Source organism: Denticeps clupeoides, unplaced genomic scaffold, assembly GCF_900700375.1.
Source record: "Denticeps clupeoides unplaced genomic scaffold, fDenClu1.1, whole genome shotgun sequence".
In the NCBI taxonomy this organism is placed as follows: domain Eukaryota; kingdom Metazoa; phylum Chordata; class Actinopteri; order Clupeiformes; family Denticipitidae; genus Denticeps; species Denticeps clupeoides.
In genome coordinates, this window is record NW_021629764.1 from 68,860 (window position 1) to 89,749 (window position 20,890).

Consider the following 20,890-nt stretch of genomic DNA (forward strand, 5'->3'; position numbering starts at 1 on the left):
GAGAGATGAGGCGCATACAATCGACATTGAGAAAAACAAACAAACAAATAAAAAATATCAAAGTGCGAAAAGGCACGATGGGCAAACCACAAAAATTCAGTGAATCAGTGTTAAACAATATAGACAATGCAATACCAGGCCAACCAGTGTGTCCTGCAGGAGGATTTATAAAATTAACCGGTAAGTGACAGTGGAGTGATTGTCATTGTGACACACTCCACTCCAGCACTGTACACGGTGACACAACGAAATGTGTCCTCTGCTTTTAAGCAGTGTGTGGGGACGGTGCTTTGCTCAGTGGCCATGATGGGCAACTGGGTAAGCCCAGTGGCACCTGGGCATCACAGAAAGTGGCAAGGCGATTGCACAAATAAATAACAGCGGCGTGAGGCCCAGGAAATCTCAGTCACATAGTCTCTAGATTAACACGCATAGACAGAGTCACATTTGTAGGCATAAAGACCAGACGCTGACTGGAGGAAGTGCGGGGTCTAAATGGAAGTGTGCTGAGGTGCAGTGTGTTAGGCGGGTGTGGTTTGTAATCTTCAGGCTAGTACTCAGCAGCAGGGGCGGTGCAGAGCGTCACAAATACAATGAAATGCAGCTGGTGGAAGTAGCCTAGTGGGTAAAACACTCGACTATGACCCAGGTTCAAATCCTGCTTATTACCATTGTATCCCTGAGCAAGACACTTAACCCTAAGTTGCTCCAGGGGGGGACTGTCCCTGTAACTACTGATTGTAAGTCGTTCTAGATAAGGGCGTCTGATAAAGGCTGTAAATGTAAATGTAAATGTTTTGCATCTTACCAAGTTCAAATAGTAGAAAAGAATTGCAGGAGGTAAAGTGAATAAGGTACAGGAACAATATATTCAGAATTAACCTGTTTGAATTATCTAGGCTATAAACTATAAGTAATAAGTCTATAATGAGATATAAGATGTAAATACCATTGAGTACCGGCATCCATATAAATTTTGCGTACTGACGCTGTTTTGGTTTTTTTTTAGACGTCGCCGCTAAGGTCCAGGGCACCAAAGAGAAGGCAGGGGAGGCCAACGACACTGCCAACGACGTGCTGGCCAGGCTGGGGGACATGAACCTTAATCTCATGGGCCTGCAACGAAATTACAGCAAACTGGAGGATGACGTCAGCAAGGCCAACAACCTGATCCAAGACCCCGAGAAAAATAGTACGAGATGGGTTCAGTTGTTGCCGCCATGGGTAGTCTGGGTTGTGCAGTTTTGCAAATGTTGGCATTCAGAGTGTACGGGTTCAGAAAGTTCTCAGTACTGCTGTTGAACAATTTTTCATCAGAGATGAATCCGTGACTCTGAATTGCCGACAGACGTAATGAGATTCACTGAGGAGTCTGTCCAGGTAGCGGTGGGGAAGAGTCTCCGCTGGGAAATGGGAAATTGGCAAGTGTAGGCTGGCCTTTTAGATTCCCACCCATTTTTAAATTGAAACAGTATTACATTCATCATTTCTAGAACAAATAATAATTTTGATTTTTTATAATAACCTTAGTATCTAATGGTAAATAATCCCATGTCTATACCATGTAATTCATCTATTTATGTTATACTACAAAAATAGTGGTAGTAACACACTCGCCCATGAACCAGAAGACCCAGGTTCAAATCCCACTTACTACCATTGTGTCCCTGAGCAAGACGCTTAACCCTAAATTGCTCCAGGGAGACTGTCCCTGTAACTACTGATTGTAAGTCGCTCTGGATAAGGGGGTCTGATAAATGCTGTAAATGTAAATGTAAATGTAGTGTTTTATATAACATATTTTAATTTAAGCACAATACATCATCAAAATACAATAAAACAACACTTCTGTTGGGAAAAAAAGTAGAATAAAGTAGGTTCACCAGGAGTCAGGACCCAGTGAACAGTTACTGAATCAAAGGAAACCTTTTCTTTTTGATGTTAGCGTGTAAACAGATATGATGCCGAACAAAATTCACATTGTATTCTGGGTATTTGCTCTGTCTCACATTGGTCTTGTTCTGTGTTTCCCTCCCCCCCCTTTTTTTGTGTCCCCTGGTGTCTTTCGAACATCCACAGCGATAAGTATGTATGCTTCTTTGTCAGCGTATTTTTACCTGCTGTAAAAGCCTGTGCATGAGAACTCTATCAGTGCTGCATGAAGACTTAGGCCTTTCCTGTCTTTTTTTTTTTTTTTTTTACCCCTTAAAGAGGCATTGTCTCTTTGTTTTCCCTTCAACAGCATTAAGAACGGCCGCTGAAAGCTTCGCTAAGCGTGTTATCCTAATGCGTGCTAGAAAAATCAGAGAAAAAAAAGGATTATGCTAATTAAGGACGAAAGCCGAGCCGTTTTCTTGTCGCCTCGCTCCCTAATAACAGAGCTCTGTCTTGGCCTTAATGCTGAAGTGTCGTTAAGGTGCTGCTCTCGCTACAGTTCTCTCTCCTGCCTCCCGCTCCCTCTGCAAATGTTTACCGGACCAATAGGCCACCATGGCACCACCGAGCGCTATACTGAAATAACACCGTTCTTTCCCCCTCTTTGGCCTGGCCTGCACCCGCCAACCCCCCCTGTAGTCCATGCTGCGGGGGCTAAAGTGATGGACCTGGAGAAGGAGGCGGAGCGGCTGCTGGAGAAGCTAAAGCCCATTAAGGAGCTGCAAGAGGACCTGAAGAGAAACATCTCCCAGATCAAAGAGCTCATCAACCAGGCACGCAAGCAGGCCAATTCGGTGAGTCTAACACACACACACACACACACACACAGATAGTACTAATAGTAAAAGCTAAATGTATTTCAAAAAATGTTCCTAAACCCCAACTGAACACACGGCTTCCCAGTTTGATGACTAATTAAAACACTCCGCAAATGATCATAATGCAGCATCATCTGTCACAATTCAGTTTTTGGTCCAGATCCAAAATGTAAGACCTGAACAATTTTGAGGGTTGTTATTTTCAGGTGAATATGGTAATTGGACGGTTATCTGTAAAAACATACAGCGCATACACACCCTCACACACACACAGAATGCAGAGTGTGCCCTCCCCCATACGCCATGGCGTACTATTTATTAATACATGAGCCCATTAAAACAGACACGCATGCGAACCCTTCACACACATGCACACAGATCACCGCTAATTACAGAGTTCATGCCAATAAGGTCTGTTTTGATGTGGTTGCAGCACATCAAAGTTTCATATTCTTTGCTGTATTTCTAATTAACATAAATATTTTATGTGTTTAAAGAAAACATGCTAGATGGATGCATGATGCTTGGTCAGGATAAATCAGTGAACAAACTTACAGTGAGATGCTGTGTATGTCCTTTCGTTCTGTCCACTTTCTACAGATTAAAGTTTCTGTGTCCTCCGGTGGAGACTGCATCCGCAGCTACCGACCCGACATCAAGAAGGGCCGTTACAACACCATCATCCTGAACGTGAAGACCACCACCGCTGACAACCTGCTCTTCTATCTGGGAAGCGCCCAATATGTACGTCTGAACTGAATGAAAAAAATCAAATCATTATTTCACTTTCATCCATTTTGTTCAATTGTCAGCTCAGTTATGCGGTCACACTACTGCAGATCCATCTAGTGGTACATCCTTAAATGACTGTGAATAGCAAATAAACCCATCTAAATGCCTAAATGACGTCTACAGGCCACCTACATGGCTACATCCTTCAGTGTTGGTACACTCTTGCATCTCCAAGAATTCAAGGGTTGTCAAAAAATCATCCATAATCATCATTGAAAATGCTCTCCATATTAATGGATACAATTACATTATTTCGATTTTCAGTGCATGAAACACATACTAATTTAATATATATGAATGACATAGACTAGAATTGTTTTTGTTTCAGTGCATTTGGGTGCATTCATTGGGAATAAATGAGATACTGCATGTGAGACATGCAAATAATTCCATAATCAGGAATTTTGATGTCCTCACAGACCATGCCATGCATCCACTCATGATATTTCGAAAGCAAAGCTGACACACTTCATTAACGACTGAATTTTTCTCCCCTATGGAACGCAAACCACGTCACACTTAAAGTCATTAGAAACGAATCTTCCTCCGCCAGTCCCCCTTTAAAATGCGTGAGAAATACTGATTACCCTGGACTGGGGAAGCAAAAGATGATTATGTTCACGCACTCACACTCCCAGCAGACAACGGTGGAATATTGCTGCATGCGCCGCAACGCCGAACGCAACAATTAGCTGCGAGCGCCGAGCGGACGGTTCCATCAGCCCGCACTGATGATTTCCCCGGGGAAATCACAATCCTGTGGCTCCTCTTCATTTCACTCAGTGCCTTGTTCCTCGCCTCCTTATCCAGGGTTTGCTGCGCCATCCTCCAGGGCCGCAGGGGTCATGTTTTAACCGGGAGAGTCGCAGAGAGAGTGAGAGAGTGTAGGAGCTGAGGGGCTCTCGTGTTTTCAATTAGCCCGTTTGCCCGTCTGCATCTCATCGGTTTATTTTCTGCAGGTGGACTTCCTGGCTATAGAGATGAGGAAGGGCAAGGTGAACTTCCTGTGGGACGTGGGATCGGGCGTAGGCAGGGTGGAATACCCCGACCTGGCGATCAACGACGGGAACTGGCACCGCATTGAGGCCACGAGGTCTCTTCACAGCTCCAGTAGCAACACAACATTACAGTTCCATCATGTACTTGAATTCATACACACGTGCGGATTACAAACATTGGAACAAATTTATTATGTCTTTGTGCACGTAAGACCTTTCTGCGCATATTCAATGACAGCGTCCTTCTTCATTTGAATGTATAGGATTTTACATTTTTATGACGGTTTTAAATGCAAAGTGACGTTTGACCTTTTCATCTCCTTCTCTCAGGAGCGGCTTGAATGGCAGCATCTCTGTGCACCCACTAGAGGGGCCCAGGGCGGGCATTATGCCGACCACAACCAGCTCGCTGTCACCCGAGACGTTCACCGTGCTCGACGTCGACCAGAAAGCCTACCTCTTCGTGGGTGGAATACTAGGCACAGTGAGGGTGGGGGCACAGCCGTCCATTTACGTTGCCTGCACAATTATTAATACATCAGGAGACGCTGCTTGTGTTGTATTTTTAACCTATTCGTGCTAAATTCTGTGTTATCAGTTGCCAAGAACATTCATTTGTTTTATATGTTAGCGTGCAGCCCCAGCCGTGGTTTGAGCTCCATGAAGTTTATAAGTCTGGACCTGTGTGTGTGTGTGTGTGTGTGTGTAGAAAGCTGAGGCTGTGAAGACTACTACATTCTCAGGGTGTATGGGAGAGACGTACCTGGACAACAAGCCCATCGGCCTGTGGAATTTCAGAGATACAGTGGGAGATTGTAAAGGATGTGTAGTGAGGTACACGTACCACAGTAATTCCTGTTCAGGGTTTGCGTGTTTATTTCCATCAGTGATAATTCCTGTGTGCGTGCTCGTTTGCAGCCCTCAGCCGGCGGACACCGAGGGCACGGTGCAGTTTGATGGGGAGGGCTACGCAGCCGTGAGCCGCCCAACGCGCTGGAATCCCAACATCTCCACAGTGATGTTCAAGTTCCGCACCCTGTCCACCGACGCGCTGGTCATGTACCTCGCCACTAAAGACATGGTAACAGCCCCTGGTCTACGCGCAGAACCAGAACTCTGCAGGATCATGATCTGTACTTCCTTTGCTTATTCAAGCAATGAATTAATCACGCATTTTGTAATTAATTTATTGAGGGAAAAGGTTGAGAGCGGCACCAAAATATTTAAATGCACTGAGTGCATTTAAATATTTTCAGCGGGTCACACCTGATATCCACTATCTGCATGCTCATAAAAAAGATGACATTAATGCACACTGGATCATCTGAATTGGTGTAGGGATCGCCTCATCGTAGGTCAGAACCCACACAGGGAGTAAATAAAACACAGCTGGTTAATAGTGTTCATTTATTTTAATATAGTTTAATAGGATTTTGCCCATTCTAGCTAACATATATGTATCTTTATTATACGTGTGCAAGTTTGTGTTATGTGAATGCCACACATACACTCTCTCTCTCTTTCTCCATCTCTGAGACAGAAAGACTTCATGAGTGTGGAGCTGCGAAGTGGCCAAATCAAAGTCAGTTATGACCTTGGCACCGGTACCGGTTCCATCACAAGCACCAAGCGCTACAACGATGGCCAGTGGAAGTCTTTCACCATCTCCCGGAGCAGGAACCGAGGTGACCAATCAGATCACTTCTCCGACCTCAAGGACTCATTGATCTATTATATGCAATTAGAGAGTTCATTTTGATATTCACACTAGTGTTTGACTATATGATAAACAGAGAAATACATATTATACAGCGATATACACATATACACTGCATCCAGAAAGTATTCACAGCACTTTTTCCATATTTTGTTATGTTACAGGCATATTACAAAATAGAACAAATACATTTTTACATCAGAAACACCCCACAATGATAATGTGAAAAAAAGTTTACTTTTTGACAGTCCATGTCAGAGCACAAACCATGCATAAAGTCAAAGGAATTGTCTGTAGACCTCAGAGACAGGATTGTCTCCAGGCATATATTTTCGCGTTGTCATTATGGGATGTAGAATGCTGAGGGGAAAATTAATTTCATCTGTATTGGAATAATGCTGTAACATTGCAAAATGTGGAAAAAGTGAAATGAATACTTTCCGGATTCTAATTGAGTCATCCTTAACTTTTTTCAATGGAGGTTTTCAGAATATAGTGGCTATTGTGATAGATTTTAGAGGTTCATGTTATTACAGAAAAATTAGGTGGTTCTCTGGGTCGGCCATGAATGTGTCATTAACCTCTGGGCCTGCAGGAGACGTGACAGTGGTGGACTTAAACTCAGGAGAAGAGGAGCAACTAGACTTGATCTCCAAAGGAGCAAGTTCCGGCCTTAACCTGAAGGAGAATGAGAGAATCTACTTTGGCGGGCTGCCCGTCATCGGCAACTACAGGTCAGCCCACTTTAGTGCTCCTATTCAGCATGTTTCTCGGAAGTGTCCTTGTCCCCCAGACCCAACTGGATATGAGGTTTCTCATGTTTTGTGCTTATTTTTTCTTTTTTGTTCTTGTCCTGTTCAGTGAGTTGACTTCAGCCTTCACAGGAGAACAGACTTTGTTGTACAGATCCAGCTAACCTTGACAGGGGTCCGTTAAGAACAGTTAAACAATATGAAACCATATTTAACCTAATTTAACATAGAAAACAAGGATATTAGATGGCATTCATATTTTATGAGAGTTTAATTGTGTTCAGTGTATTAATTCAGAATTTTTTCAGAGTCCATGTGACTGAACAGGGACTGAACCTTCAGCTTGAATCGTAACAATATCTCTCTTATCTTTTTGTCTTCCCAGTATGAATGCAAGGTAATACATTTTACATGATCTCAAGCATCTTGCATGTGATCAGCAGCGCTTCTGTTGCTTACCTTATTCTTTTACTGTCGCCTTGAGACAAGACCAAAGCAGGAGTTTACATTGCAGCTCTGGAATCACAGAGAAATTGAAGAATGAAGAAACGAAGACTCTAAAATATAATGTTATATATTTAATAGTAATGGACAGTCTTGCAAAACATCTTGTAAAACATCTACATATTTTGTGCTTCACATCATACTATATATATACTAAGTGTACTGAACTATACTGATTATTTCATTTTAAAGGTGCCTGTGAACCAGAAGTCCACAAAGTCACAGATTCAAAGCTCACTTACTACATTTGTGTCCTTGAGCAAGACATTTAACCCTGAGTTGCTCCATCTCACTACAGATTGTAAGTCACTCTGGCTAAGGGTGTCTGCTAAATGTAATCATGGGATTCCACAAGGGCGTAAAACTATACAAAGACCCCCCAATTTTTAAGATAAACATAGTCATTGTATTTGGCTCCATCTACTGGTAATACTTTTTTCTAGACCACTAATGTAAGACAACACCCCTTTTAAGACATATTTCTAGATTTTAGAAGTCTAATATTAGAGCCAATGTGGTATATTTAAAAAAACATAACATTGGGGACCAATCTTTACAAAAAAATTTAATAACTACTGGGCATACTTTTTTAAAATTCCCTCTCTGTTGCTGTCTGGCTGGTAAGCAGAATCCTATTGGGCTAGAGGGCCTGGCTGTACTTATATTGTGGCAGGTGCAGAAGAGCTTTCATAGCTTCTAGCTCTGCTTTCACTCCCTCTCTTTTACCGCACTGCTGCTTTTAATCACTTCCTGAATTTTTACTGGTACGTTTTATTATATTAATATTGCCATGTCACATCATAACATTGCTTTTTCAGTCTAAGAAACAAGTTATACAATATATCATGCCAACCCAAATTTTTGGTATTTCATCACAGGCCCGAGGTCATCACCAAGAAGTATGCCGGCTGTCTGAAAGACATAGAAGTTTCCAGAACCCCGTATAATTTGTTGAGCAGCCCTGACTTTACAGGCCTTTCTAAGGGCTGTTCCATAGAGGTGAGTGGATGGCTTGACTTATTCATGTACACAAGCACAATCAATCTTTTACAGAGTAACCCAGTAGCACTGCTTTAAATAATACAATTTCATAAAAAGGCAGTTGAAAATTGAAAATCTGCTGCATCTAGGAAACACAGACATGGAGGCTCGTACTGCAGGCTGCTTTAATATGCATGAGGTCTCGGTCAGTTCAGAAAGCACAAACGGAATGTCTTTTGCCTGACCTTTGACCGTCTGCTCTAATTGTGCAAAGTATGCAGATCATTATGAGGGCTTGGTGTCCCACACAACTAAATGCAACCTTTAAATGCAAAATAATGAGTAAATCTCAGTCAAAAGTGTACTTTATTGTAATAATGATGTTATTGTTGTTGTCGTAATCATTATTAATAAAAATACATATTTTGTGAGACTTTTCTATTACTTTATTATGTAGTGAAACTGCTCCATTCACAACTCTGCACTCAGCAATGCAAATTGCGGCATTGTGGTGGGCGTGTCTAGAGATATCGCCATAGCACCATTAAAACAATTACACTGATAGCTTGTGTTGTGCAACATGTTTGCATAAATGGTCCTGATTGGAAAATTCCACAACTTCCATAACTTTCACAACCAAAGCAACAGACACACAATTCAATTCAGCCATGCATGACACCACAAGTGTCCCTGTTGTTCCCTACAGCATACCTGAATTTTGTGGGATTCTTCCCATTTACTGTCCAAGTCTCTTATCCCTGTCCTCCCGCAGAACCTCCACACGGTCAGCTTCCCCAAGCCCGGCTACCTCGAGCTCTCGCCTTTATCCTTCAGCGTCGGCACAGAGGTCTCCCTGTCCTTCAGCACCAAGAGCGACACCGGCATCATCCTCTATGGCAAAGGGGGCTTCCCGCTTTTCCAGACCCCCAGGAGGAGGCGCAGACAGACTGGAGAGGTGAGATGCATGCCTTACTACTTACCTACTATTATTGTTGTTTTTAATCACTATAACAGCCACAAAAACATCAGACATTTCTGCACATATACTGTACAGGATTATAAAGACCCTAATATGACCATAGTGTTTCACTTTTAAAAGGATATCCCAGCTCATTTAGAGGATGTGTATTGATAAATCCAGACATGGTGTGTACTTTAGAACATCTAATGCAAAAAAAAGGGGGTTTCCATTGCAGTTGTGTAAAGCATTTGTAAATGCAACATCATGCAAGAGTAAAAACATTTTTGCAATATGTGGGAGTTTTCATGAAACTGACGGGTTACCATTAGGTACATTTTCTGTTCTGTTGCTCAACTTCAAGGTATATAGAAAGAAAGATAGTGGTTTGATAGTGGTTCTGTTTAGTGGTTGAATCCAACGTTCCCCTGAGCAGGACGCTTAACCCTGAGTTGCTCCAAGGAGACTGTCTCTGTAACAACTGATTGTAAGTCGATCTGGGAAAGCACGTCAGTTGCATATAATGGAAAAGTTTAAGTGGTAAAAAAAATGCTCATAATGCCCTAGCGGTTAAGGAAGCGGCACCGAAATTAGAAGGTTGCCAGTTCGAATCCCGATCCGCCAAGGTGCCCCTGAGGTGCCACTGAGCAAAGCACCGTCCCCACACAATGCTCCCCGGGCGCCTGTCATGGCTGCCCACTGCTCACTCAGGGTGATGGGTTAAATGCAGAGGGCAAATTTCACTGTGTGCACCGTGTGCTGTACTGCTGTGTATCACATGTGACAATCACTTCACTTCAAGGGAACATAAAATAGGCTCATACTCTACACTGCCCTGCCAAAAAAACATCATCACCTGGATTTAAATAAGGAAAAGAGCAGAAGACGCTGAAGACTGCAGTGATTAATGGGTTTCAACTGGACAACTGGCTCTGAATACTTTCTCTTTGTTTTAAACCATCATGCTGGACTACACGTATTATGGATAAGATGTTATTGCATTTTATAAGCGTCAAAATTCTTGGTATGCATCAATCAAATAAAGCAACGAAGGAGATCACTGAAATGATTAGACCTGGGTGAAAAATGTCAATAAAATAGCGGATAGTGGAGAACTGCCATGCATGTCAGGCCAGATAACTCATTGGAATCCACCACAGAGAATTAAAGTCTTGGTTTCTGATGTCCACAAGCACTTTACAAGGGGAAAAATCGATATGAGCGTTGGTTCTGCATGAAGTTGATGCCTTTGATAAATGCTCTCGTGAACGGCCTGTGTGATAGACTTCAGGTCAAGACTGTTTACTGTCTAGTGCATCCTTAATTAGACTCCAATGTGAGTGTCAACTTTGTTGAGAACCTTGGAGTAGCCTCTCCTGAAAGCCCCTGTTCTCTCCCCCCGCAGCCATTCCTGCTGGTGCAGCTGAATAAGGGCACCCTGGAGGTGGTGGTGTTCACTGGCAGGCATATACCAAGATCCATCAGCCACACACCCGACCAGGGTGTCCTCCACGATGGCCGCGAGCACTCGTTGCGCCTGGAGAGGATCGGGGGGTGAGCACCGGGTTACATCTGAACAGGAATATATGCAGCGTATGTATGTACCAACGTGTTGCTCTTCTCTTTATCTTTTTTTTTTTTTTTTGGCCCCGCCAGAATGTTCTCAGTTCAGGTAGACGAGGACACAAAACTGGAGCACGCCCTGCCCAATGGCCACACCCTCAACATTGAGCGGCTTTTCCTGGGTGGAATCCCAGACGATGTGCAGTCTGGGTCGCGGCCAAACCTCCCGTTTGAAGGCTGTATCTGGAACCTTCTTATCAACTCTGTGTGAGTCTCTCCTCTGTCTTTATTTACACTCTCATCTTCTCAAGCCAGAGCTCAATGTCGGCTAAATGCACAACGCACATTTATTTTAAGACAAAGAAGTGTTATAAATGTTGATCATTAATCTTGAACTGGGAAGTTTGCTGACAGACAGTTCTGGTTTGTTCCGCAAACTCATATGGGGCAGTGGTGGCCTAGCGGGTAAGGAAACAGACACACTATCGGAAGGTTGCCACTGAGCAAAGCACACTGCTCCCTAGGCGCCTTGTCATGGCTGTTCACCGCTCACCAAGGGTGATGGTTACTGTGTGCGTCACTGCGTGCTGTGCTGCAGTGTTTCACAATGACAATCACTTCACTTTCACCTCACATTCATGCAGCAAGCAAAAAAATATTTTAATAAACAATTAACACATAACTGATCATTATGTACTAATGCAATTTACTGTGCATCAAGTTAATCACAGTAGAATGGCTCAAGTACCAATACAAGAAACCACAGACCAAATCGATTCTATTGTTTTTAATCCATTCCCTGATTTTGATCACTAGAATAGAGCAGAGACCATATTTGTAAAGAACAGGAAACAAGCGTATAGGTTGAGCATGTCATAAAGGTTGAGGAAATTATTGACAAAAGCATTGCTGATAAATATATAATGTGTGTGTTTGTGTCCTGTACTATTGGAGATTCTATAGTTGTATCATACTTATACCCTAAACCAGGCCACCAACCCTGGTCCTGGAGGGCACTTGTCCTGCACATTTTTGTGTTTACCTTCATTTAGAAGCCCAGATTCAGCTTCTGTACTCATTATCACCCAGTTCTTGAGTTGAATGAAGTGTGGTAGAACATTGAAAGATCTAAGCTGTGCAGTACTGGTGCCCTTTAGAACCAGGGTTGGTGACCCCTGACCTAAACATAACCACTAAGTTAAGCCTGAACTGTGGTGTCGCTCACACTTTCAGGACGACTTGCATCATCGTGGTTTAAATACATGAAACCTAATCCTTAATATAACTGTTCAGTGGCCCTCACTGATCAGTGGCCCGCAGTCCTCATGTGTGCTGTCTGTTTTGCCCCAGGCCCATGGACTTCTCTCGCCCAGTTGCCTTTGAAAATGCAGAGATCGGCCGGTGCCCAGACCTGGCCCCTCGCCCCCCACCAGTCTCACTTCCTGTTGAAGAAGAAGAAGAAGAAGAAGAGGAGGAGGAGGAAGAAGAGAAGGAGCCTACACCAGCTGCCCCACTGCAACCTCCACCTTCTACTGTACGTCTGCACAAGAGCATTTTGCAGGCTTCCTGCGCTTACCGTGCTGCCAGGCCGACCACTTCCTTTCTGAACTCAGTGTAGAGATGGTACAACCCCCACTTATATATTCATTAAGAATTGTGGCCAGCATTGAATGTCAATCTGCCATTAATTGTGATTGGCTTTCATTAATAGAAAATTTAAGATTTTATGAATTGAGTAGAAACATTATGTGAGAAGGGATTTTCCTGGTATTAGGATTCCCAGAATTCATTAATACAGAACATTGACCTGATACTGTCCCAAGGTGATGACCATCCTATGGTCTGGAACATCTGATCAAATTTTATCACAGACGCTGGCAGAATGTAAAACCAGTACCCTTTTTAAACCGAAGTAGCCCATAAACATTTTTAACCTGTTTCACAGGCTTAGGACACAGTGGATAGGTATTTAATGATGTGACCTCACACCTCCAAGGCTGTGAGTTTGAATCCCAGCTCGGACCTTTTGTGTGCAAAGTTTACATGCTCTCTCTGTGCCGGTGTGGGTTTCCTCCAGGATCTCTGGTTTCCTCCAGTCATTACATTACATTTACATTAACGCCACTTGTCACACGCCCTTCTTCAGAGCTACAGGGACAGTCCCCCTGGAGTCACTCAGGGTTAAGTGTCTTGCTCAAGTACGTTGGGTTTGAACCTGGGTCTTCTGGTTCATAGTTTAGTGTGTTACCCGCTAGGCTACTACAGTCATCCAAAGGCATGAACACTAGGTGAACTGGCGACTCTGAGTTGTCAGCTGGTGTGAGTGAATGGTCTGTGTGCTCCCTGCGCTGGGTTAGTCCCCGCCCTGCGCCCAGAGTCCTGGGACGGGATCCGGCAGCTGGGACCCTAAGTAGGACTAAGCGGATCTGGAAAGTGAGGGAGGTTCTTTACAAAATTCCTGTAAATATGTTCCCTGGTGGAACAAGGTTAAATATATAATATAGATAATAGGTTTAGTATAAGATAAGATATAGGGTTAATATAGATCGCAACTGTAGTGCTGGATATTTATGTGTCATCAAACTGAGGTGCCTGCACTATTAAACTGCAACCCCTCTGCCTCTGGGGTGTCATACGTGCTTGCTCTTTGTCTGTTCTGTTATATGTATGTGTGTTCTTCCTTCACTATTTAACTCACTGATGCTGATCATTAACCTCTGTCAAATCCTGACATTCTCCTTTACCCCAGCTCTGTGCCTTTAATTGAACCAGTCATTCAAAAAAAACGTAATTGCATGAGATTTCATTTAATCACATTCACAGACATTGCTAGCTGTCGTCTCTCTTCTCAGAAGCTCATTTCAGTATACTTTCAATATACAATTTAAAAGGTCTGAACGTGTCCTCGTTGACCATGAGCTTGTGAGAAGCCAGTTCAATAGAGCGCCAGTCGGCGCATTGAGACGAGAGCCTAATGGGGATGGAAAATTAATGTTTCTATGTTAATGAATAAGCGCATATGCAAGAGGCCTAGAAAAGCAAAGCCCACACAGAACAAGGTCATGTAAATAATAGAATATTTCATGAAAGAATACAGAAGAGAGTGTCCTTTATGCAATTATGCAAAACCATCGTTGAGGCGTTTCCCAATAGCACCATCTGGTGGTAGAATTTGAAAATGTGGAGAAAGCAAATAGATTGTAAATGAAATACTTTACTTTACTTTACTTGGCAGACACTTTTATCCAAAGTGACTTACAAGAGGAAGACACCAGCAATTCTCATTCAGTTTCTATAGATTTTGAGTTATAAAACTAAGAGCCCTGATAAGGCCTAACTTGTCAGGAATAGAACATGCTAGGGAATTGTTAAGTGCTAGAAGAAATAGGGGTTTTACCTAAACTTTCAGGGTAGGTTTCTGTATGGACTGTGCATGGAATAGTGCATTAGTTAAAGCTAATATGGTCAAAAATGTATTATGTTTCTTTCAATAGTAACATTTATGAATAAAGAAGTCCAGGTCAGTGCTTTTGACCTGGAGCCAAATTCAGATTACCAGGTAGAAGAAGAATTTTTGCATAGAGATTGGTGGACTTATTCTAGATTGCATTTCAGCCACTTGCATGTGTGGTTGCACGTGGTTCTTAAGCCCATTGAGACATACTGTTTGTGATCATGGGCTATACACATGGGCTTGATGTTGGTGTAGTTCTAAACTGAATAGACATTGAACAATGTGATTATGACGCTTGTAGGAGACTTACGATCAGCAGTTATCCCTGCACCACATCTGCACAACTCATGAGATTGCATTGTACCTTGGCATGTAGATAAATGCAGGCTTATTATAGCAGTGAAGTCAGTAACAGCCTCTCTCTGTTTCTGCAGATACCTTGTGCAGCGGATCTGGCTCCCCAAGTGCTGGATTTGGCCAAGCAGTTTGGACTCTCACGAAACAGCCACATGGCCTTCGAGTTTGATGACCGCAAAGTTAAAAACAAGTACAGAATGCAATCTCATCACAATATCATAATGAACCAACCAATTACAACAAAACAATGCATGGAGTTTTATACTGCAGTGTTTCATGCTAACATCTGGTTTTAAAATATACATTTAGCAACCTGTGACTTTGTAGCCTTCTGGTTCATCAACGAGTGTCTAACCCACTAGGCTACTACCATCCTACCTTATAATTAATAGAAATATTAGATTTATTATGGAATGATGTCAAATCTCCATGCAATGAATATGCGTACAGGTATAAAAAAATTGCATTTAATAGCGTTAGTGTATTTTAAGCAGGACCACACAGTGACTTGCGCACAATTTCAGGCTGATCATCGAGTTTGAGATGCGCACCACGGCAGAATCAGGATTGGTGTTTTACATGGCGAGAATCAACCACGCCGACTTTGCCACGGTGCAAGTGAAGGAGGGCTGGGCACACCTGGGGTACGACCTGGGCAGCGGCAACACGTCTGTCAGCGTTCCTATTACCATCAATGATGGACAGTGGCACAAGGTCGGAGTGTGCACACACGCACACACACACACACACACACACACACAGAGTCACTTTAAGCGTTTTTGTGGTCAGAGATGTTGTATGTCTTAAACCATGCTGGGTTGCCAGATTGGTTCAGTGCAGAAAAAAACAACTGTATTTGGTGTTATCTAATGATACAGAGATTATTGTGAGTCAAAAAATAGACTTAACAAATGAATGCATATATTACATAAATCTGAACATGGTTTATCTGAACATATATTAGTTGAATCTGGACAAAGTTGAATGTAGATTTGGGTTAACTCAAATTACAATTTTTTTTTTTTTTTTGCTACCCTCAGATCCGAGTGGCGAGGAACAAGCAGATGGGAATCCTCACTGTAGACAACCGCTTCAGCAAACAGACCAAGAGTCCTAAGAAGGCCGACATCCTGGATGTAGTGGGCATGCTGTATGTCGGTGGGCTGCCGGTCAATTACACAACAAAGAGAATTGGCCCGGTACGTTTCAGTTCTCTCCAGATCTGCCTTTTATTTATTCGTTCATTTTTGTGAATGACCTGGTGTTTAGTGACTTGCTCATGTATTTTGTGTAGGTGGTGTACAGCATTGACGGCTGCATCAGGAACTTCAAAATGATTGATGCAGACGTTGACCTGGAAAATCCCACCTCCAGCCACAATGTGGGCGCCTGTTTTGCGAACCCTGAGAAAGGAACATATTTTGATGGGACTGGCTATTCTACTGCCGGTACATTCACAAAGTCCCATATACTCATGAGATTTTACACCCCTGATTGTCAAGCAAGTCCTGAACATGTAATATAAACAATATAAATGTTATCAATGAGTATATGAAGATGAGCTTACAGCTAGTTGAAAATATTAAGATAAGTTAAATGATCAACCATCATCATATTAGATCACAGCATGCTGATTAACATCGTAGAAATTGTTGTTGACGTATATGTGTGTGCATGTGTGTGTGTGTGCGTGTGTGTGTGAACGTAGTGGCTGCATATAAGGTAGGACTTGAGGTGTTAGTAGAGCTGGAGTTCCGTACGTCCAAGAGCAGCGGGGTTCTGCTGGGTGTGAGCAGCCAGACGGGTGGCATGGGCATCGAGATCCACAATGGCAAGGTGAGAGAAGCTCATTTGATCACTTATGTATCAGTAAAGCAATATTATTTTGCTTACAACACCATCATTAATGAAAGTGAAGTGATTGTCACATGGTGACACAATGAAATGTGTCCTCTGCATTCAACCCTTAGTGAGCAGCGGGCAGCCGTGACAGGCGCAAAGGGAGCAGTGTGTACAGCGGGCAAGAGTTTGGTTAAAAGTGCATTTAGTCGGTGACTGATCAAGTCAACCAATACGACCAATAAAATTCAGAATCCTTCAGAGGCCAATTAGCCAATCAGCCTTCGTGTCGCTTTCAGTGTCGTAGAATCCTCATTTTCGTAGAAGATGGTGTTTCTTGTAATTCTTATGCTATTTGATCATCAGTACTATGGAGTACTGTTGGTTTTCCCTTATTATGGTGTCATACTTATGTGGTTCTTATGTGGTTACATAATATGAGTCCTGTTGAGAAAGAGCTGGGATTGGACAAGACTGGTTTTCAGGGAATTTGATCTAAACAAGTTAAATGCCATAAATGTAAACACAAGTGAAAAAAAACAACAAAAAAAACAATACCAGTAGACAGCTCAAAATACAAAGGTTATAATTAATCTTGAAAAATAAGGAAATCTTCTATTCGGCCCAGTATGATATGGTCTACTGAACCCCATCATGCATCTGTTCATCCCTCAGCTTTTGTTTAGTGCTGATAATGGCGCTGGGCGTTTCACCGCCACCTACGTTCCTGCTGAGGAGGCGGGGCTCTGCGATGGACAGTGGCACAAAGTCTCTGCCAACAAGCTGAAACATCGGCTGGAGCTCACAGTGGACGGGCAGAAGGTGGAGGCAGCGAGCCCCAACACCAGATCCAGCTCTGCCGACACCAGCGACCCCATCTACGTCGGGGGCTATCCTGGTACACTCTCACCGATACTCCCACCGCGGCCTTTCAAATAACCTGGAATTACAAATTCATTATTTCATTATGACATTTGAACTGTATTGTATATATAGATAAATAACACTAAAATATTGTTTCTCTGGAACAACAGAGGATCATTTATGTGTAATATGTGAAATTAACATAGTTTGGGTTCTTGTAAAATAAAAAAAGGAAATTGTCTTGCAATGTAATACAGCTTAGAAATATTCAGTTAGAATATATTGTAAATATTCCTGATTCATTTGTCTTCCAGCTCAACGCAACCAATTAGGACTGACCACCAACACGTCATTTAAGGGCTGCATTCGCAGCATGACGATCACCAAAGGTGGCAAGGTCCTGGAGGTCCAGTTCAACAAGGCTCTGGAGCTCAGAGGGGTGCAGCCGCTCACATGTCCCGCTGCCTGAGCTCCTCCTCCTACTCAAGCTGTCAGTTCCTGTACCCATTCACCAAACAAATCAGGCCCAGACGAATCAAAGCCCAATGACGAACTGCAGAAAGTTCAATCAAGAATCTTTCTTTTTTTTTTTTTTTTTTTAAATCTAGATTTCAGCCAAAAATATTTGTTGAAAGCATGCAAACATTATGGACCTTTTGGAAAATGACTTGTGGTGAAGGAAGATTCTGTAGAAGAAGGTTCTGGATATCTGTCAGTCATCCGGTCTCTTTGCCAGATCTGTGTTTTCTGTAGCTTGTGCATGGTGTGGTGGATTAACTCTGTATCCCAACATATTTTCAAATATAACCCTCTGACAGCACTTACAGCACAACATGCCGGAGTCTTTCTTTTGTCTAGCGGTGGCAGCCGCCAAATGCCGAACAACCGCATGCGTTCAGGTGTAGAACTTCCTCTTCACTGATTCGCACACTTCACAATCATAATAAAATCTTATGAATAAAAATATAAAAAATTACAAACACCTATGTAACATTTTAAATCAGATAATGTTTATGTAAATTCAATAAAATTACTTCAGAAAGTTATTAAATTAAAGTAAATAAATGGTATATTAATTGTTTTAGAGAATTTTCATTTCTAAATAATTGTTAAATGTATTGTTGTATTGTAACATTAAGTTAAATGTGTTTATTCATTATTATTAATATTATTAATATTATTATTATTACACAATCAGTAGTGTTAATTCTTCCAAAGATGTTCTGAAGTGCTAAACCGATATAAATACATAGATGTATTCCTAATAACTGCTGAAACATTTTTTTAACAAATAATAAATGTAAATACGTTTATGCTAATTGAATGTAGAGTAGCCATATAGACATTTTTCTTAATTCCTTGGCTATAGAAATTTCAAACTTTTTGGAAAGTATGCATGGCAACTGGTGACTTGTGTGTCGGTAAATCTGGAAGTGGGAGCTGGGCAGGAAAACACAGACTTTGTACAGCGGAGTCTCCCTGCAGAGCTTCTCAGCCTTGGTTGTGTAAGAACGTGTCTATTCGGCACCAGTGAAGTTGAAGTTGAAGGAAGTGGCATCACACCCGCCTGTCTGAAGGAAGGCGGAGTCATCTCGTTGAAATGAAGCGATTCAAAACCAAGTCATTTTGTGTGTGTGTGTGTGTGTGTGTGTGTGTGTGTGTGTTGCGCATGCTGTCATAAGGAAGGTGTTGAGCCGAGCGCTGAATGCTGGAGTGTTTGTGTGTGTGGTGCGTCAGAGGAAGATGCAGCTTGGCTGACTGGTTCACTACTGCTCAGCTCTGGTCTACAGGCAACATGTGCCACACTGGGACCGGGTCAGGTAGGGTGTGTGTGGCTGCTGTATTCACCAGTAAATATAGGTTTAAACTAATTTAAAGTAGAATATTATCAGATAGACTACCATTCGAGATTTATGGTCATTTAAAACGTTTTTTGGATGGGAAACAATTGTCTGGTGAGTTATAAAAGACTCTGCTAGCTGGAAATGTCGGATAGTAGATCAGCAACAATTGAGTTCAAGCGGAATGATGTGTTTGTTAACCCAAGTCTGTCACTTTAAAAGATTCATTCATTACTAGAAATGAACTAATCATTTTCATTTCTAAATGATGTCTAAACTAGTGTATATGAAAATGTCATGAACAAATGACTGTAAAAGTGGTTTTTCCTAATAATAATTGCTGGAATCAAGGTTTAATTTGACAAAATGATTAAAAAAATGTACCATTGAAAAGTCTATGAAAAGAATTTGATGGATGGAGCGGCTGGTGCTGCCTGAGGTCGGGCGGAGGAGCGTGCAACTGAGGGTGCTGGCGGCGCCAGTGAACCCTGCTGACGTAAACATGATTCAGGGTGACATGATAAAGCTTTTTTTTCTGCAGGGTGACATTTCATTTAAAACAAAAGAATCTGAATTAAATAAATGTTTTCGCACTGCAGGGACGTATCCAATTCTCCCAGAATTCCCTGCAGTGGGTGGCAATGAGGGGGTGGGAGACGTGTTGGAGGTGGGCCACGAGGTCACATCTCTCAGCGCTGGAGACTGGGTCATCCCTGTGGACACTGGCTTCGGTGGGAGATCAAAACGAAGCCGGCTTCTGATTGGACTGGGGGGTAATGAGACATATTTTTTGTCCTGATGGGACATGGCGGACTGAGGCAGTGTGTGACGCAGGTTACCTCCTCCCCGTACCAAGGGACATCTCTCTCCTGGGAGCGGTTACCATCGGGGTTAACCCCTGCACTGCCTACAGGATGCTGCACGACTTCCAGCCGCTTTCCCCTGGTGTGAAAATGTTCATTTTACATCGAAATAGAATCAAACACAAGTTCATATCATCATAATAGCACTTAAAAATGATACCTGTTTATTAAGTTTAATCTGTCACAATCATTTTGCTTCACACATGTTCTGTTCTAATCACGTTATCGTTAATCAATGAAATCTTGACAAGTTAGGCCCTTTCAGGGCTCTTAGTTTTGTAACTCATGAGGAAGGTGTTGAAACCGAATGGGAATTGCTGGTGACTTCTCCTTGTAAGTCGCTTTGGATAAAATTGTCTGCCATTAAAGTAAAATCTTTTGTGGATATGCAGGTTCCACCGTGATTCAGAATGGGGCGAACAGCGGCGTGGGTCAAGTGGTGATACAGATCGCTGCGGCGATGGGCCTCGGCACGATTAACGTCATCAGGGAACGTGTACGGAAAGCGCTGAGCAACCAATTCTCCCATTAATTTCTGTTGCAAATGCTTACTCTTTGCATCCTCCGTAACTTCAACTCGGCCATCCAAATCCACGCTTATACCAGTCATCATGGTTTACCACATGTTACAGTGTGCATTGATTGGTTGTAAAG

General features: G+C 42.5%; 2 protein-coding genes across 2 annotated transcripts in view; both read left to right on the top strand.

The window, feature by feature from the left end:
* The window catches only part of LOC114773660 (laminin subunit alpha-2-like), a gene marked incomplete at its 5' end in the record, with an annotated part of 86,076 nt that extends 67,712 nt beyond the window's left edge, over positions 1-18,364 (top strand). Inside the window, 23 exon segments of the mRNA XM_028965897.1 lie at positions 1,010-1,192; positions 2,080-2,085; positions 2,575-2,729; positions 3,354-3,497; positions 4,505-4,638; positions 4,874-5,033; positions 5,253-5,377; positions 5,462-5,624; positions 6,084-6,228; positions 6,856-6,994; positions 7,398-7,409; positions 8,395-8,515; positions 9,270-9,452; positions 10,861-11,009; positions 11,112-11,285; positions 12,369-12,552; positions 14,907-15,019; positions 15,354-15,543; positions 15,870-16,028; positions 16,124-16,277; positions 16,538-16,665; positions 17,344-17,566; positions 17,847-18,364. Coding sequence (XP_028821730.1) covers positions 1,010-1,192; positions 2,080-2,085; positions 2,575-2,729; positions 3,354-3,497; positions 4,505-4,638; positions 4,874-5,033; positions 5,253-5,377; positions 5,462-5,624; positions 6,084-6,228; positions 6,856-6,994; positions 7,398-7,409; positions 8,395-8,515; positions 9,270-9,452; positions 10,861-11,009; positions 11,112-11,285; positions 12,369-12,552; positions 14,907-15,019; positions 15,354-15,543; positions 15,870-16,028; positions 16,124-16,277; positions 16,538-16,665; positions 17,344-17,566; positions 17,847-18,001 — 3,299 coding nt within the window.
* Positions 18,365-19,695: 1,331 nt separating this feature from the next.
* LOC114773661 (enoyl-[acyl-carrier-protein] reductase, mitochondrial-like) lies at positions 19,696-20,768 on the top strand. The gene is made up of 4 exons (XM_028965898.1): positions 19,696-19,885; positions 19,973-20,102; positions 20,173-20,318; positions 20,629-20,768. Exons 1-4 carry the CDS (start codon positions 19,789-19,791, stop codon positions 20,766-20,768), a joined length of 513 nt encoding a protein of 170 aa, XP_028821731.1. The 5' UTR covers positions 19,696-19,788.
* The last annotated feature ends 122 nt before the right edge of the window (positions 20,769-20,890 follow it).

Excerpts from the sequence above, each read along its gene's own strand:
- LOC114773661 (XM_028965898.1), top strand. The coding sequence starts at position 19,789 with ATGGAGCGGCTGGTGCTGCCTGAGGTCGGGCGGAGGAGCGTGCAACTG. Across the intron at positions 19,886-19,972 it reads TGACGTAAACATGATTCAGG|GGACGTATCCAATTCTCCCA; the intron begins GTGACATGATAA and ends TTCGCACTGCAG. Across the intron at positions 20,319-20,628 it reads CTTCCAGCCGCTTTCCCCTG|GTTCCACCGTGATTCAGAAT; the intron begins GTGTGAAAATGT and ends GTGGATATGCAG.